The sequence below is a fragment of the Scleropages formosus genome, chromosome 15, assembly GCF_900964775.1.
Source record: "Scleropages formosus chromosome 15, fSclFor1.1, whole genome shotgun sequence".
Taxonomy (NCBI): domain Eukaryota; kingdom Metazoa; phylum Chordata; class Actinopteri; order Osteoglossiformes; family Osteoglossidae; genus Scleropages; species Scleropages formosus.
In genome coordinates this window covers 9,569,467-9,596,127 of record NC_041820.1, presented here as the reverse complement: position 1 = coordinate 9,596,127, position 26,661 = coordinate 9,569,467, and the positions used below count along the sequence as shown (strand labels likewise).

At 39.4% G+C, this 26,661-nt stretch overlaps 1 protein-coding gene across 1 annotated transcript; it reads right to left on the bottom strand.

The window, feature by feature from the left end:
* Positions 1-25: 25 nt before the first annotated feature.
* sh3yl1 (SH3 and SYLF domain containing 1) lies at positions 26-24,738 on the bottom strand. Its single transcript, XM_018748588.2, has 10 exons — positions 24,628-24,738; positions 18,033-18,143; positions 17,077-17,190; positions 15,727-15,791; positions 10,397-10,509; positions 9,127-9,255; positions 8,809-8,959; positions 7,779-7,845; positions 6,826-6,879; positions 26-1,095 (listed from the first exon to the last, which is right to left on the bottom strand). Coding segments are annotated over exons 1-10 (999 nt in total). The 5' UTR covers positions 24,629-24,738; the 3' UTR covers positions 26-901.
* Between the last annotated feature and the right edge of the window lie 1,923 nt (positions 24,739-26,661).

Sequence of the window (26,661 nt, the reverse complement as noted above, 5' to 3'; positions counted from 1 at the left end):
GGTGGTAAACTCAGTTTAGTTGGGGGGGGGGGGGGGGGGAAACCACACCAATGTTCAAGGTGGTCACATTTGGATTACCAATCCCTTATGCCAGTTAACATTTTACACATTCATAAGCTGTTTTTGATGTTATAGATAGGTTGTCTTCAGTGTATAACTAAACACAGGCAAAAGGCAATGAGGAGCATGGCTATGAAAAGCCTGACTGTGGACAACTCAGAGCCCAAGGAAAGAAGGCTTGAAGTTAAGGCACATGCATCAACATTATTTAGGAGAGAGAAGAAAATCCAACTCCTGATTTGGTTCACTTAAAAGCATCAGTCTCAACTAGCTCTTGTTTCACATTTCTCAGTTACTGCATTCACATTACCTCAAGTCAGCAGTATTTTACCACCCATTTAACCTGTTCTCAGATTGGTTGGTCCAGTGATTGCATGCTAGTACACTGGTGATCACAATCCAGGTGAAAAGTGCAGTGTGAAAAACCATAACCCATATTACATTACCATTTTGGCCAAGTCCCATATTTCTGAAAATAACTAAATATTGGAACATATCTGTAATGAAAGTTATTAAATGTAGTCCCTGGTAAAATGAATAGTCTCTCAAAAGCCAAGATAGAAAGAGGTTTGGTAAAAGATTCTTATAATGAATCCCAAATTTAAAACTAGCACCCAAGTGCATTAACTGCCAAAATCCTTTAACTAGATAGACTAACTTAACCCTTGCAGATGACTAAAGTGTAAGAGAGGGGGAAATGATATAAAATTGGGGGGGGTGGTATAAAACATGTGAGCTTCAGGGAGTCAGAAGACATTTCTTCCAGTGTTATGCCATTGAAACACACCTGTTGGGCCAAGCAATACCTTTGCCTTAGATCCAAGAGAAGCATGGGTCTCCTTCAGCTGTAGGACACAAAGTTGGCTGGGAAGATGCCAACCTGTCCCCTCAGTTGGCCCTCCCACCAGTCGTACTGCGAGTCAGTCTTGGTAATGACTGTTATCTTGTCACCAGGGTTGAAGCTTAAGTCCCCTGGCTGTTGACCCACAAATGGATGTAGCGCTGTGACGATGAGTGGGCTGTCTGATGCTCTGCCTGGAATTCAGTCATTAACAAGATAGCATCAATTTAACGTGACCTGTTTTCACATCATGCAGAACTCTAATGGCAACCAAGAGTTAAACAAGCATATTAATCACTGACTTCTTAAAATCAGATCTACATTTTGATCAATGGAGAGAAAAAAAAAAAAAAAAAAAAAAAAAAGAGCAGGACTTGCAGATGGATGAATGAGCAAAGGACATTCTGTTCTTAATCCATTAAGAAGGATTACTACAGCAGACTGTTTATTCATCACTCTACGCTAGTCGACCAGGACACAGGTCATAAGACGAGCGTGAATTATGAATTGTTACAGTAATGTATTCAGTAATGTACTGCTATAAAAATTTGATAGTAACGTACCCCCAATCTTAACCTTAAAGTAGCAACAAGTATACTTTCACTTTCCTTAAAGTATTAAAGATGGAAAGTTTGTACCAATTTGTACACTAGGGGTCAGCACACACACAGCTTTTTTTTTTTTTTTTTAAATAACGAAACTGGGGGCTTGCATTGAATAACTGGTGAGCATAAAGTGCATGAATTAAAAGTAATAAAAGTTAAATACATAGTAGTTGACTCATTTTAGCTAATCTCTTTAGACCAGTAGTTCCAGAATCCGTAGGCCTATTTAATATACAGCAGAAAAACAAACTACCTCTTGGGGAAAAGTTTATTAATTTATTCTTTTGACACTTCTGAAATGTCAAAATGCATGAACAGCTCCCCAGTTATGCCAATAAATATCTTATTTCAATCAATTTCTAATTCACAATTAATAAGCTAACCTGAAAACATGTCATGGTTCCCTAGAAAATATAAATGTGCTTAAGTGTAGCAGAGCCTAACTTTTCATCATGGAAACAGACATTAGCAGTACCAAAAGCCCCTAGATGACACAAAAAGGTTTTAAATCTTAAATAGTGTCTTGTTAACATTAAAATTCATATGGTCTTTGAATGGTACTGCATTACAAAATATAATTGGTATGAAGGTTTTTGTTTTTAATAAAAGAACTTGTTATTGCAGAAGACTAGACGTATTGCACATTCCTGACCGTCAGAGGTGTATCTGCTAACGGCTGTGATGGCAATTGGGAAAGTAGTTGTAATCACATAACAGAAGACTTCACTGTACTGTGGCCAAAAGCCAACCGTGAATATTCTTCATATTCCAAAAAATGTATTGAGTGAAACTGCTTCTACTTCCCAGCCCCAAACAGAGTATAGATTTACCTTCACTCATCTTTCATTACAGAGCCATTAAGCCACTGGCATTGCTATTGGGATCACTTCCATTACTTTTTCTTCTGCAAAATACACTTTAATAGTCAGAGAATTACAGTTAAGAGTCCAGGTATACTTAAGTGCACTGGTGTTATTTTCATAGACCTTTCATAAATTTGCTACATTTAAAAAAAAAAGCCACAGAAGGATTTGCACAGAGAAACATCCCTTGTGCTTAATTAAAACTGCTAAAAGCGACAGGTTGCCATTAATGACATACAGCAGAGAGTCATATTTCAGCAATTCTGTAAAGCTCCCGTTTGTAGGCTGGTGGGAAAATTACTACTGAGACAACAGGCAACACAGACGAGACACATCATGAAACAATATTGCTCTCTTTTGCCAAGGTTCTGCAAAAGCGCATTCATTTCATGTTACCTGAATTCTTTACTGTCTCCAGTGCAAGTAGTAATTAGCTAGAGGTTAGAGAGGACATAATGCCAAAGAGCTGGCAGGAGCAGGGGGATGGCCAATCTGGTTAGTTTATATTGGCACTGCGATGACACTCCAGCTATGTGGTTTCCTGCTTGTACATGCACCCCTGCAGAGCACGCGACACCAACTTCACGAGGAAAATGGGATGGATTTCCCCAGGTTTGTAGTCGCAGCCTATCAATGTGTAAAAGGCTGAACTCTGAATGTATAATTTGATTGTGGGAAATTAAAAATGGGACAAATCAGATGTGCACCTTTTGTGAACCTTGCATTATACAGTTTATGAAGACCGTGGCTCAAATCCCCACTCCTGCGGCAATGCCCTTGATCAAGGTACTTACGCTGAATCAACACTTAAACAGCTATGTAAACTGACAAGTAGCTTATTGTATAAACTTAGTATAAGTTACATGGACAAAGGTGACAAACAGTTCATTAACAGAAGTGAATAATTCTTGGCAGTTTAGGGAACCATTACATTTCAGATCTGCATGTTGGGTACACTAGAGTACCTTGGGCCAGCACATAGCAATCAGAACCATCACCTTCTGCTCAGACTCAGATTGAAATCCTGTTCCAATACATTTTAGCAAGATTGCTGAACTGCTCTAGTGGGAAAAAAAGTTACCAGCTGTATTCATGGGTAAAATCACAGAAAGTAGCTTAGTATACAAACCTAAAACTAATATGCATTGGAGATCAGCTAAATAGTTTTCTAAAGTTCATTTAAAGAAATAAAGTTAAAGAAAAAAATCCTGCAGCCCTGTACACTGCATGTTATGTAAAGTGCATTCTGAAATGTTAAAGCAAGATTAAATGTCCCAAGGAAAACTGCACTTAGAAATTAATAAAGCAATAATGTGTCTGTGCAAATCTATTAATGAAGATCTTGTAGGACCAGAACAAATGCCAACAACAAGGAGCTGCTGAGTGAGAAGTTTCAGGAGACAAACATTCATGGGACAACCCCAGGGGATTACACTGTTGTATTTCTAACACCTGCCATGAGAGAAACTTGGGCAAATACAAAGACAGGAAAATGCAGGCTACAAAAACTGTGCAACAGGCAATACTGAATTCACCATGGATAACAATTATTTACTAATTTCCCAGAATATACTGAAATTACTGATCTGGTCAAACAACCTTTCCAAAACATCTACCACCACTAATGTTTTTAGGTGAAGACAATTATATTTGTTAGGTATTGTAATCCCTAATACAAACCTTTCATCCAGTCCTCTATATAAAACATAACTAAAAAGTTACTTTACACTTTCAGGACAAAACAAACCGATGTTGCTACCATTATTCTTGATAGCTTCCACAAAACTGAGAAAGCGAAGACTAACAGCATCCGATTACTTGCCTATTTTAAATAAAGAGCAATGCGCAGCCGAATTTTCAAACTCTGCATTTGACATTTCTGCTGAGCAGTATTCACAGTGAAACCTCACACTGAAACAATCTTCCTTATTTCAAGATAAAATTTTGTGGCAAGAAACTTTTTCCTGAACAGCTCTTGTGCCAAGGCACTGAATGACACATTCAGAGCAAACATTTTTCGTAAAAACATTACAAATATGAAGTTTAAACTGGAGGTCAGTTTTGTGAAGCAGACAAAAAGGTGATATTCATCATTTTAGTCCATAATGATGGAGACTTGCTTTTCCCCTTTTAATCAGCCATAATCTCTAAAATCTGAAAACTCATATGTTTGAATGTACACAAAAGAGGAGGGGGTAATAACTTGCCTTCTTGTTTTTGAATTTGAGAGTAAATATTAAGATTAGTAGTGGCTCCTAAGATGCAGAAATGTAAGGACTTAAGTGACCTCAGAAGTAGTGTAAATTGTAGGGTAACTTACTGGAAAAATAGGTATTAGCTGTAAGATGAATAAACTCAAATAAAATAGTTTTCAAGCAGAGTGCGTGCAAGGGAACGGATTACTCACACGTGGGTATAAATTTAACTGCAATCTAATTGTCAAAGCTTTCAAAAGGCTGTGCTGCTGGTTTGGTGTGCTGGGCCAAGTGCAAATTGATCCAAGACCTCCAGTGTCAAAAAGAGGAAGACACTATTCTGTACTTGAGTGACTGGGACAGTCTGAAAGTTTTGGCTTCACAAAAATGTACCTAACCCACTACCTACTAGAAAAGTTCCACATCACCATGGGAAATGGGTGCTTAATATTCCCACCACTTAACTAGTGACTGACTAGCCTGCTCTGAAGATTAATAGACTAAATGTTTGAGTACTAATGTAAGGAACCATTATTTCACCATTCAGTGAAAAGGCTGAGCAAGTATATCATTGAAATATGGGTTGATAAACTATAACCATTTCATGGTTTGGTAAAGCAGCAGTGAATTTGATCACATTGCCCTATACTTGCACAGGAGGACAAGTGATCACATGTGACTAGGATCACCAACAACGAACCGGAGGCATCCCCTTATCTGGATCGAGGTCAGAGTGCGTTGTGATGAGACTCTTTCAAATGACTTTCTTACAGGCTCCTTCCCTGCCCCGAGGGCTCCTGGGAAAAGCCCCAATGCTTTGTCAGGAATATGGGCAGTGAAATCAGCCTTTGTGGAAAACATGCAAACTCCAGACAGACTGAGTGGGGCTCAAACCCATGTCTTCTTGTACCACCCAGGCACTGAGAGACAGCAGCATTACTTGCTGTGCTACCATGCCACATTTGGATTAACCAATGTACATGCAGCTTGTGGTCAGAAACAAGACTACAAAAACAATCCATTAATTTTCCTGGAAGTCCTGGTCTGAAATAGACAATATAGCACAATAAAAGTTTTACTGAGGACAAATATTTGCCCTAATGGGCCCAATAAACAGCCACTGGAAAACATTTAGATGAATATCAAACAGATACAGGTGGTCCCCATTTTACGATGGGGTTACGTTCTGCAAAACCCATCATAAGTCAAAAATCCATTCAATACACTTAACCTACCAAACATTATATCCTAGCATACATGCCATTGCCACCTTCATGGTGGGCAATTATCTTGAGTTTTTCCTCAAAAGCAATTGCCTTCCTCTGACCCATAGCAGGACACACACGGACGTTTCTATGACAACATGGATGCATAAAACACGACCGTGTGAGGGACTAGGAGATGCGAATCGCTGCCATTGCCCAGCATGACGAAATAGTATCGCACTACATATTACTTGCCCCTGGGGGGAGAAATCAAAATTCGAAGTACAGCCTCTACTGAATGTCTACCACCAACTCAGCATCGTAAAGTTGAAAAAAAGTCGTAAGTCGAACCATTGCAAATCAGGGACCAACTGTATTTTTAAAACTTTCCTTTTGGAACAATAAAAAGGCTGCATCCAGAACTTTTTGGCAGGGAAGCTGACTTTACTGCCCATAACAATAAGACAAACTGCCTCAGCAACAATTATATAATTACATTTTTTTTTTTTTTTTTTTTTTTTTTATAAAAGTATGGCTTTCATTATGTTTGGATTGCATATCCAAGTAACATTACTAAAAAAATTTTATATATGAAAGAGCAAGCGATAGCCTGCTTTTCCATATCACTTTGCAGATATGACAGGAACACACTAAGTCCAAGGTGTGGCGTCACAGGGTAAACACAAGCCAAACGCTCAGCCTGTGACACACCAGATCAGGTCAGTGGGCATACTGTACATTTAAATTTGCATCATTACTTGAATATATCTTTTTCACTGGACCCTTTCTGAATAGACAGTTTAGTTTGAAATATTTGCATGTGATAAATACAGCGATGCATGGATCCAAATGTTTGCATGAGACTTACTATAAAAAAAAGACTAAAGAAGTTTACAGAAGACTGCCTTTACAGAAACAAATTTAAGAACAGAAAATATCAAGCAAGTAAAGAAGGCACAGCATATAATTTAGAAAGCCAGTAATTGCTGACATAACGACTGACATCTGCAGTGTCTCAAACACTTCATTGACACCATTGATGAAATAAGTACTCACTTGAAGTGCTCGTTCTAAAGGCAGAGACATCAGGGTAGAGGGATGGTTTTGTATCTAGACCAAATAAAAGGAATTTCAATCAATGCTAAACCAAATGGCAGCGATTCTACAAAACACTTATTACATTCAATATGGGATTTATACACAATTCAGCTCAACTGAGCAGATGGTAGGTTGCAAAGTACAAATATTGAAATGAGAAATAGACACCCCTCAACTTATGTAAATTGAACCTTTACACAAGTCAAAAGTTACGCATGTCAGATTCCGGCATACTTCACAATTGTATTCAGTCGATACGGCTAAACCTGGTTCCCGTACTACAGATAAGCATGAAGGTGGACAAAGATTATTTTCAATTTCATCTCCAAATTGACTGCTGTACGCTTGTAAGACAGTTCTCATTTTCCTTCAAGTGCACGTTTACCACTAGAATTGTGAATGGAGTTTTTTTTTTTTTTTTTTAATATAATGTTCTAATATCAGGCACCTCATGTGGTATACCCAATTCAGATTTTGTGCATTATGAAGTTAATAAATGTTGGTGGTGTACCTACTTTTTCTAGTAGAAGTACAGCAGTGATTAAATGAAAATATCTTCATGTTCAAATTTGTTGAAAAAGGCTACATTTTCCAAGGGGTGTACTTATTTTCACATGACTAGTTGCCCAACTTGGCTCATTACATCATCAATAAAGTAGTGCAAATCTGCAACAACTCTACACTTCTGGGTGCTTAGTCAAGGACAAGCAAAACCTGTTGCTGTTGGGCTACTTGACTAGTCAATGGTTCTGCTTAGCTGTAGAATGTTACAGTACTTGGACTTCTCAGCTTTGAAAATGGCAGCAGACCCGTTCTTTTACTCCCAGTCACAAATTTCAAATGAGCAATCCAGACTTAGACTGTGACCTAAAATATGGATTACAACTCTGAAATCAGTTCTATGGTCCTACCTTCAGCCCTACGCATCACAGATGGTTTCTGTGTTGGAGGTCTTGGTCTTGCTGGAGGCTCGCTCGCCTGAAAGACCAAACAAGGGGAGGGGGGGGGGGGAAAAAAAAAAATCTATGAAAAGGTAGTTACTAAAAGTTAATCACTTAGATTTTTGCACTGCAGTAGATGTGTATACAAATATAGACATGGAATAGAGGCTTCCCCTGCATAATAAGCAAAATTTGTTCTCCAAAACATAATCGGGTAGTAAGGTGAATCCCAATAACTAAGCCCCAGACTTGAGGTAGGGGTATGCATTCCTTAGCCACAAAAGCTTCTCCACTCAAAAGTTACTGCAAAAATCTCATTCAGACCCACATTAGTTTGTAGTTCTTTTTCCGTCTATTCCTTCTCATTTATTTTACCATGTTTTCTTTTGTTGCTTTATTCTGTTGTTTTTGGGTAGCATGTATGACTGCAAAGTGGATAGCACTAGTGTCTCAGCTCCTGGGCTTGGGTTTGCACAAATCAGTCTGTGCAGAGTTTGTACGTTCTCTGTGCTGGTTTCCTCATGATGCTCTAGTTTCCTCCACAGTTCAAAGATGTGTTTCAGATAATTTGTTACCTTTAGTGTGTGATTTTATAAGTCAACAAAGACTGCCCTGCAAGCAACTGGTGCTGGCCTCTCACCAAGTGATTTGTAAAGTATTTGAGATTCAAATTGTAAATGAAACACAAAATTAGGCAGCCTGCATAACCAGGCATCTCTCTTTAATTACATGATATGTGGAACTTGTGACTCCACACTTCAGGGAAATATTAAATGAACAGTATCACTGGCTAAAGAACCCAGAGCAACTGAAAAGTTGACTTCAATCCTCGCCTAAGAGACTAATCTCAGTGCATCGCTGGCAAAGCTGTACCATAACAGTTCATCAGTAACCTGTGCCAAATTAAACTATTAGCTGCATACAGACAATTGGAGCAGCAATGCAATCAGCGTGAGGACAGTGGTGATCCCAAAGCAACAGCCCAGCAACTACTGATAACCTTAACAGTGTGGCGGAGGTTCTTGGCCTGCCATTCTGTGGTGTACTTCTCAGTGTAGTCCTCTAGGATGGCATACAGGTCGTAGGCGGCCTCTGGGGGCTCCACGTCTCCGTTCAGGATGGCAGAGGCCCGGATATCCTGGGAATAAAATCTGCCAGAGGCTAAAAATCAGAAATGCTATTGCTCTGGGCTAAGGTGTGAAATACAGATTAAAAAAGAAATTTGATCAGAGAAAAGCTACGGCTTACCGTGAGAGCCTTAGGACCCAGGAAATTCTGAAATAATGACATTCAGATTTTTTGAGAAGGCACAACTTACTTCCTGTTTGTGTCTTTCCGTTCAATGAGGTAGGAACCCTCTAAGGACACGCCAGCAAATAGGCCACGTGACTTGCAGTATGTGAAAACTGCAGCGGTACTCCTTAGTGCCACATCAGCCTCCACATTCCTGTCATGGGAAAACAGTTACGAAAAACAGGCTGTAAGCAAGAGGACAAATGGGAACTACAACTGCTGTAAAGAAGGGGGGGGGGGGGAGCAAGGAATATCAACTTCAATGAGCTTTCTGTTTTCTTAACGGAGTCCAAATTGAGTTCCCACAGAGGGAAAGGGAGGAAAAAGAAAAATAATTGAACAAACTGGCACACTATTCTGGAAAAACATGTAGTGCATGCCACTCCCATCCACCCCCTACAACATTTGGGATGCACCATAGGCATCATTCCAGTTTCACAGAAACAATAATTATCTTGCTTGAACATGAGCACTCTCATTTATAAATGTCTTAACGGAAAGGTGGGGGGGGTAGTCCTTGAAAAAGGATTCACATTAAAAATGTCTTTAGGATCCAGAAGTCAATTAAATTCAACATTCTTGGCCATGGGAACCAAAAAAGTTATTTTCCTTTAATAGCTACTCCCAATATAGCTCATTGTTGCTGCTTGTTTACATAGAAGCAACAATGCCTCGATTGTCACAGGTGACATTTGTGCTGCAAGCTGTGACTCTAGAAATTACTGCTGGGACATGAAAGAATACAAAAGTGCAAAATGGAAAATTTTAAACTTATATTCTTTTCATTCACAACTATGGAACTGGCAACAGTTATTCCACAACAAAGACTTTGTAAATCCTTAAGGTGTGAATAGACTGTTCAGTCACTCAGTTCGTTATCGCTGTACACCTGAACTAGTATTTAAGTTGTTTACGCCTCACCAGCAGAGCCAGGCCAGTACTATGCATTAATGCTTTTCAGATACAACTTTGGAGTGGGTCTTTGAAAAATTCTGGTATGAAAGTGAAAAGGAATTCACTGTTCTTAAAGCATGCAAAAAATTAACAGGCAAAGCCTGACCAAGCTCATTTTTTTGTGCTGAACACCAGACTAGTTTTAAAGTATCTGGAACATGTCATTCACACATTCGAGACTGCTAAATTACTCTACTTTAAAAGCCTTAAACATATGTTCTGCAACAATTCAATAACCATTTACTGGACTCTTTTACAGCTACCGATAATGATGCAGTTTAGAAATCACTCCATAAAAATTCAAGTAACAGGAGATATAAACATCACAGACATACCCTTACCTTCCTACTGGTCCAATTGCTACAGTACAATTCCCTCCAAGTGTGAGGTTTCCACCCTTTGTAAAAGCATCAATGGCCCTTCTGTGATTCAAGATGATGACCAGATCAGACACCTGTGGGGCAGAAGGTCAGGTTGTATGGTGAGCTCTGTGACTAGAGAATACCAAAAACAAGTTCTCTCTCACACACATGCACACACTTTAGCAGTGTCATAGCAGCAAGAATGCCCTTTTCCACAACATTGAGTAAGTTCATACAATGCATACCACAACAAGGCACTTGAAATTAGTAGTTATATCTTTCAGTTACCTATCACCCAGTTTGCACCTCCTGTTTAGATTACAAAAACAGAACTTGCTAAAGACAGGCCTCCAATGCAAGAAGCAACTCACTGTGCTACTCTTAATACTCTTTTGTACAAGGCTACACATAAGCTGATTTCTATACAACAAACAAAAATGCAAAAAACAATGTTCCTTGGTGTCTCACAGCAATGTTGTGTTTTGAAGCTTGTTGAAAAACAAATTTTAATGACGCATTCACAAGTTTTCATGGCAGTGAGAAAGTTGTGTGCGTCTTTTGCTTATATTCCACTGCAGGAGTAAGGATGGTTTCAATTAATTTTAGTTTATCAGTACCAGAAAAATGTAAACCAAAACAAGATCTGCTGATGCACCAGCGCACGTACGGATTATTTTCAGGGCATTAAGTGCCTTCAGAAGAAAGCAGCTTCTTGTATACTCCTACAGCACACAATATTTTCCAAGTATGTAAACAATGCAAAAGGAACAGCACAAAAGCTGCATTTAAGGACGCATGTTTAAGAAATTGGTGACTTGCCCAGTCTGACACAGACATACTTCATTAACTGGTTCTGACAATACCTTAGTGAGGATTTCAGGTACTGGGTCAAAAAGCAAAGCCAGAACCTGGGAATTGGGGGGAGGGGAGCACAAAAGTGGCACTGGGACTTCACATAACATACCTTTAAGGAGAAAAGATTTATCCTCTATCAAATGGTAAAGATATACTTACATAGGAACTGTAAGGAGATTAAGTGCAATTACTGCAGTTTCTCACCTGCACCAATTCTTAGACCGTTTCATACCACCCTCAGCTTCCAGAAACCAGTTTCACTAACCTGTATCAACTGGTTCCATTCTGGAAATTAATATACATATCTTCACTAAGATGGCACATGCTGTTTTATTTCCTTTTTCCAGGAGAAATTTCCTCCAGAGGCATGACACTACAGGTGTACCTGAAATGCTAACGTTCTTAACAGATCATGACGACAGATATAAACTGGGGATGATGTAGATTCAGTAGAAGTCAGTGCTTACCGTGATGCGGTATGGACACACAGGCAGAGGTTTTCAGTTTTATAATTTACACAGTACTGTACAATGGCAAAACAGACTGAAGGTTTCTAACAAAAACTGGAACAATGCTTGATGTTTCACACAAAATCAAACTCCCTAATATGAGCAATATCTAATATGTAGGCAAAACAATGATGGGCACAGACAGTTTTATTTGTTAATAACATCAAGCAACGGAATTGCATGACTTATGGGGACAAAAGAGGCAGATGTCTGGATTCAATTTACAATTTCAATACAACTTGACAGATAGCAATGCAACATTGACACTTAGAGAGCACTGGCATTTTCCAATTTGCCCCAAAAAGCAACCACAAGAAAAACACCAAATTAAAGTAGCTTGTCTGTGCTTGACACACATGGCAGTGTACCAACTTGTCACAAGTAGTTATGACTATATGCACACAGTACTTTCAGAGTAATTTGCTGTTGGCATTAATACGGTAATTATTGAATATGGTCCTGGTATACACAAAACAGTTCAACAGGTATGAGGCCTCATATTATAAATGCATTTTATTCTTGTGCAAAATTTCAATTACAGGACTAAACATTTATGTACACATGAAGGAATGGCCATGATGTGAGTCAGCCGTCTAATTTTAAAGGAACACCACACACCTTCAGCTCAGTGAAGAGTTGCATTACGGGATGCTTAGGGTAGGAACTGCATACAGCTGGAGGGTCAACTGCTACAGTCATTCACAAAATATTCACAAAAATTCCATCCATCCATCCATCCATCTTCCTCCGCTTTATCCGGGGCCGGGTCGCGGGGGCAGCAGTCCGAGCAGAGTACTCCAGACTTCCCTCTCCCCGCACACCTCCTCCAGTTCCTCTGGGGGAACCCCAAGGCGTTCCCAGGCCAGCCGGGAGACATAGTCTCTCCAACGTGTCCTGGGTCTGCCCCGAGGCCTCCTCCCAGTGGGACATGCCCGGAACACCTCTCCAGGGAGGCGTCCAGGAGGCATCCGGAACAGATGCCCGAGCCACCTCAACTGGCTCCTCTCGATGCGGAGGAGCAGCGGCTCTACTCCGAGCTCCTCCCGGGTGACTGAGCTCCTCACCCTATCCCTAAGGGTGCGCCCAGCCACTCTGCGGAGGAAACTCATTTCTGCCGCTTGTATCCGCGATCTCATTCTTTCGGTCATGATCCAGAGTTCATGACCATAGGTGAGGGTAGGAACGTAGATCGACCGGTAAATTGAGAGCTTCGCCTTACGACTCAGCTCCCTCTTCACCACAACAGACCGGTACAATGACCGCATTACTGCGGACGCCGCACCGATCCGCCTGTCAACCTGCCGCTCCATTTTTCCCTCACTCGTGAACAAGACCCCGAGATACTTAAACTCCTCCACTTGAGGGAGCAACTCCCCCCTAACCCGGAGGGGGCAATCCACCTTTTTCCGACTGAGAACCATGGCCTCGGATTTGGAGGTGCTGATTCTCATCCCCGCCGCTTCGCACTCGGCTGCAAACCTCCCCAGTGCACGCTGCAAGTCTTGACTTGATGAAGCCAACAGGACCACATCGTCCGCAAAAAGCAGAGACGAGATCTCGCGGCCACCAAAGCAGACACCCTCCGTTCCCTGACTGCGCCTAGAAATTCTGTCCATAAAGATAATGAACAGAATCGGTGACAAAGGGCAGCCCTGGCGGAGTCCAACATGCACCGGGAAAAGGTCTGACTTACTGCCGGCAATGCGAACCAAGCTCCTGCTCCGGTCATACAGGGAACGAACAGCCCGTAGCAACGAGCCCCGAACCCCATAATCCCGAAGTACCCCCCACAGGATGCCACGAGGGACACGGTCGAATGCCTTCTCCAGGTCCACAAAACACATATGGACTGGTTGGGCAAACTCCCACGAACCCTCCAGCACCCTAGTGAGGGTATAGAGCTGGTCCAGTGTTCCACGGCCAGGGCGAAAACCGCATTGCTCCTCCTGAATCCGAGGTTCGACTATCGGTCGGATTCTCCTTTCCAGTACCCTGGCATAGACTTTCCCAGGGAGGCTACGGAGTGTGATCCCCCTGTAGTTGGAACACAATCTCCGGTCCCCCTTCTTAAAAAGAGGGACCACCACCCCGGTCTGCCAGTCCAGAGGCACCGTTCCCGAACTCCACGCGATGCTGCAGAGGCGTGTCAGCCAAGACAGCCCCACAACATCCAGAGACTTGAGAAACTCGGGGCGGATCTCATCCACCCCCGGAGCCTTGCCACCGAGGAGTTTTTTGACTACCTCAGCAACTTCAGCCAGGGTAATGGACGAGTCCCCCTCCGAGTCCCCAGCCTCAGCTTCCTCTACGGAAGGCGTGTCGGAGGGATTGAGGAGATCCTCAAAGTACTCCTTCCACCGCCCGAGAACATCCTCAGCTGAGGTCAGCAGCGCACCACTTCCACTGTAAACAGTGTTCGTGGAACACCGCTTCCCCCCTCTGAGTCGCCGGACGGTTTGCCAGAATCTCTTTGAGGCCGACCGAAAGTCTTCCTCCATGGCCTCACCGAACTCCTCCCAAGCCCGAGTTTTTGCCGCGGCGACTGCCAGAGCCGCGCTCCGTTTGGCCCGTCGGTACCTGTCAGCTGCTTCAGGAGTCCCATGAGCCAGCCAGGCCCGAAAATTAACATTACTCATTTCAGACAATGAATTAGCATATTAAATGCTGGTTAAATAATATACTAAAAATATTAAATTACCTTTGGAAGTTTTCTAGAACTTTCTCTCTCTCTCTCACACACACACACACACACACACACACAGAAACCACTTGTCCCAGCAAACAAATTTTAAATCTCAACTCTGGAGTAGAAGTTCCATTATTCATTCAGAAGCTATTTTTCTCCAAACCAATGTACCATAAGTGCTGTATAACATTTAGCAGACACCTCTGTTCAAATAAACTTGAAATGTTAAATACACTAAACTCCCTTTAATCAGTCACCCATTTACACAGTAGAGCAATGTAACAAACACACGGTAATTTCACCACCACTTCACCCGAGACATGCGTCTCTGGACAAAAACAAAAGATGCAAAACTTCACAGACCAAGTAGTGGTCAAATCCATGTCTAATTCCTCAGATCTGATGCTGACAGTCACTTGCACCATACACTTTGCATCAATACGTCAACAAATACCATATGTTAAAACACGAAGTCATTTAAATAAGTTTCTTCAGCAGTTTTCAGATACTTGCTATTCACATTAGTAAAACATGAGCTGCCATGTTACCATAAACTACATGCTTAAAATCATGTGTTTGGTGACTTTTTGCTCCCTCCTTTAGGAAATGTACTTGAGTGCAAAACAGCGCCTATATGCTTGAGTAACAAAGTTTCCGCTGATAAAAACATTGGGAATTAGTATTTATGTTTTGAGGAAAAAAGCTGGTGCCAGTCAAATCATGCTGACCTCCTGGGCCGACACATGGCAATTGCAAACTGTAAGCAGTGCCTTAAGGTTTGAGCAGTGAAATCTATGCTTTTTTTGGCATACTCCACCTCCTATAGGTGCCTTATGAAATTTGAAGAAGGATGGAACTCTGTCTCAAGTTTGTAAATCATGTTGTAACTGTCCATTTAAAAAGTATCAATGTGAAAAATGTTGATGTAACATTAAGGCACATCTGCATCTTTGTGTCTTTCTGCTAATGTAATGCACACGTACTTATTAGATGTACATCACTTTGGAGAAAGTCTGCTAAATGAATAAATGCAAATTACTACTAAGCTCTGGGACTTTATATATATCTCCAAATCAGAATTGCTGAAAAAAAAATAGCTTGTTATTTATATAGTAGTTTAGAATTGATTTTTTATTTAATCAAGTCAGCAAGTTTATTTTTACCACATACCACAGTAAGTGTACAGAACTCATTTCATTTATATATATTAAAAAAAAAAAAAAAAAACCTGCACCCAAATGCAAAAAAAAAATACTTACCTCAACACCAATCTCAAACCCTCCTCCAAGTCCAGCAATTCCAATAGCAGAAGGAGCAGACCACCCTGAAGTGACAGTCATTTAATATTATGAATCAAGTGTGAAATTGTGATTATGTACATTTAGTCTGCTAAGTGCAGTAAATGATAAAAAGTATGTGTTCTTAGAGTTTAAAAAAGTGACATGTCCAAAAGGTTTCTTTCTCATGGTTTACTATCCACGTGAAGATTTGCTTTTCTTACTGGTGTTCCCAAAACTTTAACACATGTATGAAGGCACAATATTTTTATTACATGAATGCTTCACTTCTTCCAGTAATAAAGCTTTCATCATTAACAAAGACATTCTTTATATGTTAAATATTTCATTGATGCCTGAAACAAGTCCTGGAGTTGATCAAATTTGGCAGATACGCAGTGAATTACAACGCACACACACGCAATGTCATTCCAGTGCAGCACATTTAGACCTAGAAGAGCACTTAATTCCCTGTAAAATATTTGGTTTTGATTCCGTTCCAGCTGTAATGAGTTTGTCTGCCCCACAACTTTCAACACAGCAAGAGGTTTGCACCAAATTCTAAAAACCCTACCATTGTGAAATACTGGTGTGGAGCCTTTAAAGCCAACAGAAATGACTGCCATCTGACATTACACGGAAGAGACACAACCCATCCGATGTGCCCCATGTAGTCACACTTGTCCAAATTTAAGTCAGAAAAGCAGGCCAATTTGTACAGAACTTTATACAGCAGTCATTTTGGGTAACTTTGTTTATAAACATTTTTTTGTGCCATCATATTTAACAGGAAAACATGGAAAAAAGTGGTGTCCTTTTGTAAGATAAACAGTGGGCAACAGGTCTTTCTAAACCTGATAAAACTGGTTATGCACTTAAATTCAAACTTTTATAAACTAAAAAAGCCATACCCCCCCCCACTCAGTTTGTCAGTGCAAGGGCAGCAGGCATTAAACCAACAGGTGCTGACTTGAACCGATTACATTTTAGATGCTATTTTCTCAGCAAGATGTTTACTGAAGCAGTTCAGGTTCAGTGTTGCTCAGATGCATCACACCAGTGTCACACCTAGTATACAAATCTGCTGTCCAATGTCATGTTCCTTCTAAGCATTCTTTCCTAACAATTATACAATTTAAAAATTATAGTATTGTAAACATGCACATCAGGAATTAAAAATCAAAGACTATTTTAAAGCAGGATATGCTAATGTAATTATGGGAAGTTTAAAGATTTTTTTTATACAGCATATCAAAGGACATAAGACATACATGCAAAACAGGCAACAGCAGCAATTTAAAAAATAGGAAGAAAGAAAAATAACTGACTTACGGCCATCATGCAGTCGGGCCACAACAACTCCACTTCCTCCTCGTGCAGTGATCATAAACCCAGCCTTGATGACAGATATAATGGCCAGACCCTGGGCTTTAGCAATTACATGTGCTTTAAACAAAATGGTGAAAGAAAATCAAATCAATTTGGAAGCTCTTTGAATGAAAGTTCACAATAAGGGTAGATGAATCATTTGTTATTTTAACAGCTACATGAAATTAAAATTTTGAACCTCTAACATTGCTTTTTAATATCTTGTCTTCTATTGACAACCAATCAACTTCTCAATATAAGTTAATTGATTTAAAAGCACAGTCTTCTGCTTAAAACATTTTGAGGGAAAAAGGTACATCTGTACAAAGCAAAAACACAGTAACAGACTGGTGGACAAAGAGCACAGACTAGAAAAGACCCAAGTGATGCTATATGAGTTTTGTGCCAGATGTATGACACTTATTATTTACAGAAAATATGAGTTGCTCTCAGGCCCCTAGGGCCAAAAAACAACCTGCAGGAACAGAGCCATGGAATGAGAAGGCTGGCCCCATCCAAATATGAATGTGACATCAGATGACAGAAACGCTTGCTCATGAAGGTTCTGTGCCAGGTTTGGGCAGAAATCCCGATGACTTGACAGATAACCCCATTAGCATGCACAGGTTGACATCACAGGGCAATGGGCATTATAACCCACTCAGATCAGACTGAAGAGAAACTACTGCGCAAGTGGAAAATAAAACCAGATGAAAACGGCTTGTGGGTACAGGACTCACTACAATGAGTTTTTATGAACCCCCAAACAACTACTTAGGCTACTTATCTGCAGGGAAATGATCATAGATGTGGCAAAACATACCATTACATATAAAATTAAATAGTTATTCAGGTGGCAGAGAGATCTAATCAACCTTTTTTTTTTTTAATAGACTAAAAGTGTAACAGAATTTACATACGTGGAATAAGCTTGTCCGGTCCAGTCCTACTTGAGATTTCTGTGAACTCCCGCAGAATTTTGGCAGCCTTTTTGGCCTCAGATTTTAAGCTGGATGGTATGGGGTTACTCACTGTTGGAGGAGAAGGAAAAATGTTTGCCAAGGAACAATAAAATATTGCACATTACCCATTTATGCAGCAGGGTATTCTTACTGGAGCAATTCAGGGTAAGCACCTTATAAGTACTCTAACACAGGAGAAGGACTGTGCCCTTTCACCACGAGCAAGAACAAAAGCCGTGGTTGACTAAACATAAAATGAATTCTGACCTACAAAATATTGGCTCAACACAGGGGAGTGAAAGATGACAATTACAAATTTTTCAAGGTAAGGGAATCTGTTAAATCGGAAAGGGGTCAACCAAATGATAAGTGATTTTTGACAGAGGTTTAATTGGGAGGGGAAAAAAAAAAAAAAAAAAACCCAGTAAAGACTTTTCAGGTAAAGGAGGTTTCATATTCAAGTCAGTCCCTCGAATCTATCTAGTAAAGACCCTTGCAACGCAAAGACTTAAGATGAAACCATTCAACATTTATGTTCTAGTTTTTTTTTTTTTTAAAATCCAAACTGAACTGCAATTTTATATTAAGAAAAAATCTGATGTAAAAATTAAATTCCATTGAAATTAATGAATATCTTGTAATTCAGTATCATATTAGTACATTACTACATTAAAAAAATGGTCCTACCTTTGAACACGATAAGGCCTAGTTGCAAGTCATTTCAAAACATACAAAGTGAGCCATACCTTATCCTTGTTTAATCTTCTCATGTGTCTTTCTGTAACGTGTACCCCGATGTTTAACTTTTAATATGGTTTTGGAATGCTATATGTACTCTTGTTTGTGTTACGTTATTGTTTGAAAATAAAAAACTACATGTTTTGGCAGAAGTTCCTGCCTGCAGTGAACTCAGGGAGAGGTTCTTAAATTCACTTTCAACACAGCCTCTCTAGCTCACAGATTCAAGAAAAACCTGTAATGTCAACAGGACAATGCTCAATCAATGTGCAGACAGATGCTTAAAGAAATCATAATAATGGGGTTGCACCAATTATCTGGTATTTTGCATGAGGTGCCAACTTATGTCATAAACTGGATGGTTTTATAATGACACTAAGTCAGTAGGGAAAGCTGAACAAAAACATGTTGAATTTAACTCAGACAAAGGACACTATAACAGCAGCAATTTTTGTAATTATGCACACACAATTAGGTGGCAGCATGTTTAAAAAAAACCACACTGAACGTTTGAGGGGAAATTCTATCAGATGTTTGCTCCTTAACTGATAATCTATAGCTAAAAATAGCTTATTAATTTTAATGAAGTAATGGAATGCACCATCTCTGGATTGGGTGATGACAGGTGTTACTGGGTGCACCTATATTTAAAAGGAAACATTTCCACATAACACTGACTGTTCAAGAATTCAGAGGGAATTAAAAATTTTAAACCACAAGAAAAGTGGGACACCTGCAATGCAACACATGCATTGTGAGTATATATATAATATTGTAACATTAGCAAGTAAATGTACTGCTGTTTTAGTCACCCAACACTGCAACAAAAAGTACTAAAAAAAAACACTAATAGGGTACTTGATCTTTCCTTCTATTCCGACAAGACTCCATGTCCTAGATGAACAAGTAGTAAGAATCTTATTTATATAAAGAACCCGTACGATGCAGAAATTTACATTTTTACTGATGAGATCATAATTATCAGGGTATGCATCAATACCTTAAGTCATTTTAGATAAGTTGTTCGTCAACCCCCATTCTTTTTTTTCAGCAGAAAGCATTTGATTTGCAACAAAGTTAAATCTACAGTGGGGGCTGACTATACATGTATTCATCTCCAGGACATAAAATGTGACTAGGTATAAGAATTTAAAACTGATTTAACTTTTTTTTTTTTAAGGTCTTTGCACACAGTACTCCCAGCTTGAAAATGTTTGGATTACTCAACTATTTTCAGGTCTTAGCATTAGGATAATGACAGTTACATAGCTGTCACAGCAAGATTACATAGCCACAAATAACCCATCACCCAAGTAATTTGCAGAAAACTAATGGATCCAAGCCCAGGGGCACACTGAGCTTCTAAATCAAATGTTCACACTCATGCAGATGCTTATACTCTAACTTTGACATCAATTGCTGAACGGAACATAAACCTTCACATAGTTACTGATGTCAATGCAAACAAAAAAAAAAAAAAAATGTGATTAGGAATTGTCAATATTTGAATTAAGCAGCTACTTGTGTGATGCACATCGCTTCATACGGTGTAATCAACTCTACTCTAGAATCATGCATCTGTATCTAAGTCTTGCTGCTAATGTAATACACACATGAAATTTTCTTTGCGCTGTATGTCACTTTGGAGAAAAGCATCTGCTAAATTAATAAACGTACATGTAAACTGGCTCTTATACCCATTCAGATGATGAAATTTATTCAGTGATAAACAGCAGCTGACCTGCAGGGCAAACATTCAGGAACAGCACACACTACCAGTCTTTATGTAATATACGCTAAGTTAGAAATTGCCAAGTACACAGCACCCATATGATGAGAGAGAGAGAAAGAAGAGGGGAAAGAAAAAAAAAAAAAAAAAAAACCTACACCTTTTTGACAATTTCATACATATTTTCATATGTAAATGGTGCTCCAAGTATATCTGAAAATTTACTTGCGACATTAACAAATCAAGTGATTATAACCCAACTATGTAGAAACAAGGCTGTTCATTTCCAGTCTTTTACCAATACCCTGAAGGTATATTTAAACTTTAATATTCATAAGTGTAATACTTAGTCAAATGCAATCACATTGGGCCCTCAAATTCAAGTGGAACTCGACTTGAATTGCTTGCAGGTCTAACCACTATGTCACATTCCATAAAAACTAACACCCATTGATTTAGTCACAAGCTAGATTCAAATATAAAAAGAAAAAAGGGACAGATGCATTGAATGTATTTTTGAATTTGTTGCAAGAAATTTATTCCATTTTTATCAACTGCTCATCCAGTGTAGGGGTCCAATGTTCTGAGGTATATGCTGGAAATACAAGCTGGTGTACGTCAAGACATGCCATGGATGGGACACTAATCCACTGCAGGACTTGGTAATTTTCAGTAGAATTAAAAGGACAAAATTACATAATCTCCATAACCATGCATTCAGTGCATTGTATTCTGCTCAACATATGCAAGATAGTGCTGCTGCTTCTTCTGTGCATCAGGTGACATAGGAGAATGAAGTGGGATAATGAAAGGACAAGTTGAAGTGCAATGGAGGATAGTGTGTGTGTACATAGTAAAAAGTGTTTCATCTTAAATATTGACATGTCTGATTTATGACTGAAGACACAAAACTGATAGATAGTGAGACCAATTCACCCCTTAAGTATGCACAGCATATGACAGCACCTGGGCACCGTTTGCTTTTTTTAATCCAGAGAAGGAAAAATACTGAACTAGACACATACTGCTATCGATATGCTGGGTAGTCTCACAGTTTTGTATTTAGCTGTAACAGAAAGCTTTAACACAATATTTTATTAAGTTCGAGCTACAGTGAAAGTCCTTCAAAATGTCTCTTCTCCACAAACTTGACTGAAACATGTACAACTTCCTAATCTATTTGATCATCTCTACAACAAAAACAGAAGCTTGAAAAACAAAGAACATGCAATTAAAAGTGAACTTAAAGTGCATCTCAGAACTCAACTAATGTTTCATACGCAAGGTGTTTCTGCAAATAAACCTTTTGAATTTGGGTACTGGTGAAATTGGCTGTCCTACATTTTTGTAGACCTTGCATTTGTCTTCAAAGGGATTTTTTTCTTGCTCAAGAAAAGAACAGCCTGCCAAAGTGTTCAGATACCTGATAAAATGTCAACTATTAACCAAGTGAGGCAAACAGAAAAAGGCATTCTAGACATATCTGAAACAGAGAGCATGCAAAACATGGAGCAATGATTCAAACGTAGCAACCAGTTTATTGAAACTCAGTCAACGAGCTCAAACTAAGTAGTATCACAATACATTTTCAGCACATTTATATGAAAGTTGAAAATGGGTTTATGGACTGCAGCACACTTCTGGAACCTGCAAAGTCAGAAGATGTAAAACGCGCGCGCGCACACACACACACACACACACACAGGAAACCGCCTGTTTCATACGGGATTGCAGGGAGCCGGAGCCTAACCCGGCAACACAGGGCGAAAGGCTGGAGGGGGAGGGGACACACCTAGGACGGGATGCCAGTCTGTCACAAGGCACCCCAAGTGGGACTTGAACCAATTTTGAAAAATGCTTCATCTTGACAAATAGAAAAGATGAACAAGGAGCGACTAGAGGTCAAGCAGAGGATCCATCAGTGATGTGATATGGCTGGGTTGACTGCAAGAAGGCAGTCCATTACACTCAAACACCCAGTAAGTCCAATATTACAAAAACAAATGGAGAGTTTTGGCAGGGAGACAAAGTATTAGCAATGTGCCATTTTCTGAGATGACATGATGCCCATTTAAAAAGTTCATTCTACTGTACTTGTCATTATCAAAGCGATCTAGCTAAATGGCATAACAAATGTCAGGTGAACATGAATATTGATTTACAGGTTGGATGAACTCTATGAAAAGCACTCAAACCTTGAGTCAAGGGGATTTTCAAAAATTCTCCAAAATGGCTGCAAGCTATGTTCTACATTTTCACAAACACTTGTCAGACCAACCCAGGGTTGTTTTGTAGTGACATGGCCATTTTCTAGACAGCTAAGAATAAATAATGCAGACATCTATTGATTTACAATAACCATTCGTACAGTAATGACAAATTCAGTCACACCCATCATGAAAATGAATTAGTTCATTATTAGGCAATAAACCAATAACAAAGACAACTAATGAAAATAATGTTAGATGCAAATCTTTGTGACTCTACAATTATGTCTTAATTTTAATTTGGTGGTGGTAATGATAAATTAAGGATGCAAAGTCTATCTTGAGGACAAACATCTGCTGCCATCATTTGAGATTTAAACTTATGAAAAAAATAGCCCAAACAACTTTTTTGAACAGGTAACACATTGAATCCTGGAAGAAAATTCACAATCATTTCCATCAATGAGTTCAATGAAACAAGGCCAAGAAACTGTTGGGTGAAACTGCTATAAATAAAAACTGCAGCTAAAATGACACATGTGGGTTTGCAAGCCATGTCCCAAAGAAATGCTTCACATAAAAAAGTCACAGCAAAGCCCACATGACAAGGTAAGCTAATGTAAAGATAACAAAGGAACTGACTAATACAGAATGCATTTCTTCTTAAACTTAATTTGGAGGGAAAAGGCAGACCTCCATGGACTTGGGGGGGGGGGGAAATTCAGCTGATTTTATTCAGCTAAGTGATCTTTAAAGATTCAATTTAACACATCTAGCTTAGCCAGGAATTGTGGGACACTTCAGATCAACACAAAAACAAAACCAGACACTTCTTCAAACCTAAAATCAGCAATTAAACATATACAATTTTGAGAAAAGGGTGGCATAAAAGCAGGCCTGGTTAATTCATTCTGACGTGGCTGCTTAGAATAATTTGTCCCTTTTCCACAGAAACACAAACCTCTTGAAGAGGTGTTGTACAAGTGACACTAGTATTGTTATCTAGAAGAAAGGGTCACATTTTAAAAGTTACATTCCTTTGCATTTCCTGCTCAGCAGGTGAGCTGGTTGAGTCAAACCACAAAGAGAAAGCATTCTCTTTGTTTGTAATATGTCAGAGAAAAGACAGTCCTCTTCCACCCCCCCATCATTCATGGCATGAAGAAAACACAAATTAATTGGTTTTCTAGGTCAATCAATGTCACAAAAACAATAGGGTCTAAGCCTTTATCATAAGGGCTGCTGCCTTGCAATCGAAGGTTAGAACCCCAATAATTAGAACAAAGATTTTTTTGGGGAAAAAAAAAAAAAAAACCCCCACTACAAATCATAAGTCATATTTTCAAATACAGAATGTCATTATGTTTATGTTATGACTCCCCTGCGGAGACTTAGTTATAGAAATTAAACCATACAGTTTCACAGCAAGTTAAACCTAGAAAATGATAAATAACCCCTTTTTTTGCCATTTTGGTACGTTGAAACACAAGACAGCAAGCAAGCAAATCGAAACGGTTATAACTGTCGAGTTAATTACAATTAATAAAATCTAAAGTTAGAGAAGAAACTCGTTTGGTTTGTGTGGAATTCGGTGGGACCAAGTCACAAGTGAGTCTGACAAAGCAATTTTTAAAAGGGATTTAAGGACGTTTTTAAACGCATTTTTAAAAACGCACACAAACGACTCGACGACTTGTGAATTTGTTTGAAAGTTGAATCGGCAAACAAACTATTTTAAAACTAGAGCCTCAGTCTAAGTTCTTCTTTTGCGTGTTTTGGTCACTGTGTTAGCGGAGTAAAAATGTTCCCCTCATCTGCTTCCACACTAAAAACCAAACTTGGGGGGGAAAAAAAAAATTAAATGAATACTTGCACTTACTTGTAAAACTGACTGTTCAAAGGAGTTATAACCGCTTCTGTTGGTTTTCGCTGGGGAAATAAAACCCGCACCTGTTACAGGTGAGAGGCTACACGGCTTATACACCTGACGAGCCTGGGGCTGCCGTGGTTGGCCGAAGAGGACCTAACTATCTTAACTGAGAAAAAAAGTGCATTTAAAAAGAATTGATTAGTTTTTTATTTTAAAAAGGATTTATGAATTAATATTTCCAATTCGGTTGAAAGAGGATTTATATTAAGTAGTAAATTGTAGCGTTTCAGAGAATTTTAACCAGGCAATATATTTGGGCGACTGCAGTTTCTGCAAAACCCCAAAGGACCCTTTCAACTTACGTTGTACGGCGGCGTAAGTTTGTCTTAACTAGTTCATATGCCTGGGTTTCAGAATGACCCAACACATTTACCAGAATTTTCAAAAAAGTCCACAAAGCAGAACACCAATTATTTTTTTTTTTAAAAAGGGAAAAGATTTATTTCTGTATGTGATGTGATTTATTTTATGTGCCTAAAACTTTTAATTATTACAAGAAGTGATAAGGAACCTGAACCGTCTTCCCCCAAATATATAATATATTCGTTCTTTTTTCTCCATAATGTTTAAGAAGCGAAATGAAACCCAAACCAGACTTAAGTGGAGTATCTGAAGTGATTTTCAAACATTAAACTCTGAATGCATAATGCCATCCCATCAGAATGAAAAATCAATCAAGCACACAACTCTACAAAAATTTTAATTGCCAGTCTTTGCTATACTTCTTCTCAAGTAAGTGCAAAAGAAAAAAATGCCACCCCCACTAGCCTAGGATAAATGTACATTTTCCAGTCGTTTATGTTAAGTTTTAATTAACAATAATTCTGATACTGTCCTGTACTGTGTAATTAAACATAACCAAGTTATTACGCATACAGGCTTCAACAAGTGGCTGAGATTTAGGAAAATATTTAGAGCAAAAGTTAAATAAAATACCCAGTAGTGCTGTCCAGTGTGTTAAAACCATTTATACCAGGATGTTATGAGTGAGGAGAAAAAAAAATGGTCCTAAGGATTTCCTGTTCTATACGTTATTCGTGCCTACCTCCTCGGCTAAGAGTCTGGGAGTGACGATTGACTCAGATCTGTCTTTTTTTCTCAGCACATCGAAGCCACAACCCGGTCCTGCAGATACATCCTGCATAACATCCACAGGATCCGTCCTTACCTCACAACTGACTCTGTCCAACTACTTGTCCAGGCCATGGTAACTTCCCATCTGGACTACTGCAACTCTCTCGTCTGGCCTTCCTGCTACTGCCATCGGACCTCTACAGCTGATACAGAATGCTGCTGCACGAGTTGTGTTTGATTTGCCAAAGCGGTCCTACGTATCTCCTCTACTCATTTCTCTGCACTGGCTTCCTATAGCTGCCCGGATCAAATTCAAGACCCTGGTTATAGCCTACAAATGTATCAATAGAACTGCTCCCAGCTATTTACAGGACTTGATCAACTGCTACACCCAAGCCAGACCGCTTCCCTCATATACTTCTGCTCGCTTGGTGGTCCCACGCACGAAAGGTAGAGCATGGAGGTTCTCGTTTCTGGCTCCGTTGTGGTGGAATGACCTTCCCCTCTCACTCAGAACTGCGGAACTTCTGTCTACATTCAAGAAGGGTCTGAAAACTCACTTTGCCCATGATCTCTCAAGCTCATGTATGGTATAAATGTTCATGCACCGTAACTTTATGATCATCCCCAGATAAGCCTTTACACAGCCGCTACTCCTGTATTGTACATAAATGTTTGTGTACCTTTTAAAAAAAAATTGTAGGAAGGGGGTGAGGATTCGTCCATCCTGCATTTTATGCACCAACTCGTGCGATGAACATCGGTGCATAAAGTGGAAAGAAACAAACAAGGTTTACTTAAGAATCACATTGTCTCCCTTTCTCCTAATGTAATGCACAAATTGTATTTCGCTGAGATGTACGTCGCTTTGAAGAAAAGTGTCTAAGTGAATAAATGTAAATGTAAAAT

Coding starts and splice junctions, on each gene's coding strand:
- sh3yl1 (XM_018748588.2), bottom strand. Junction 17,191..18,032: donor ACCGGACAAGCTTATTCCAC/GTATGTAAATTC, acceptor TTTTGTTTAAAG/CACATGTAATTGCTAAAGCC. Junction 6,880..7,778: donor TGTGATGCGTAGGGCTGAAG/GTAGGACCATAG, acceptor TATTTGGTCTAG/ATACAAAACCATCCCTCTAC.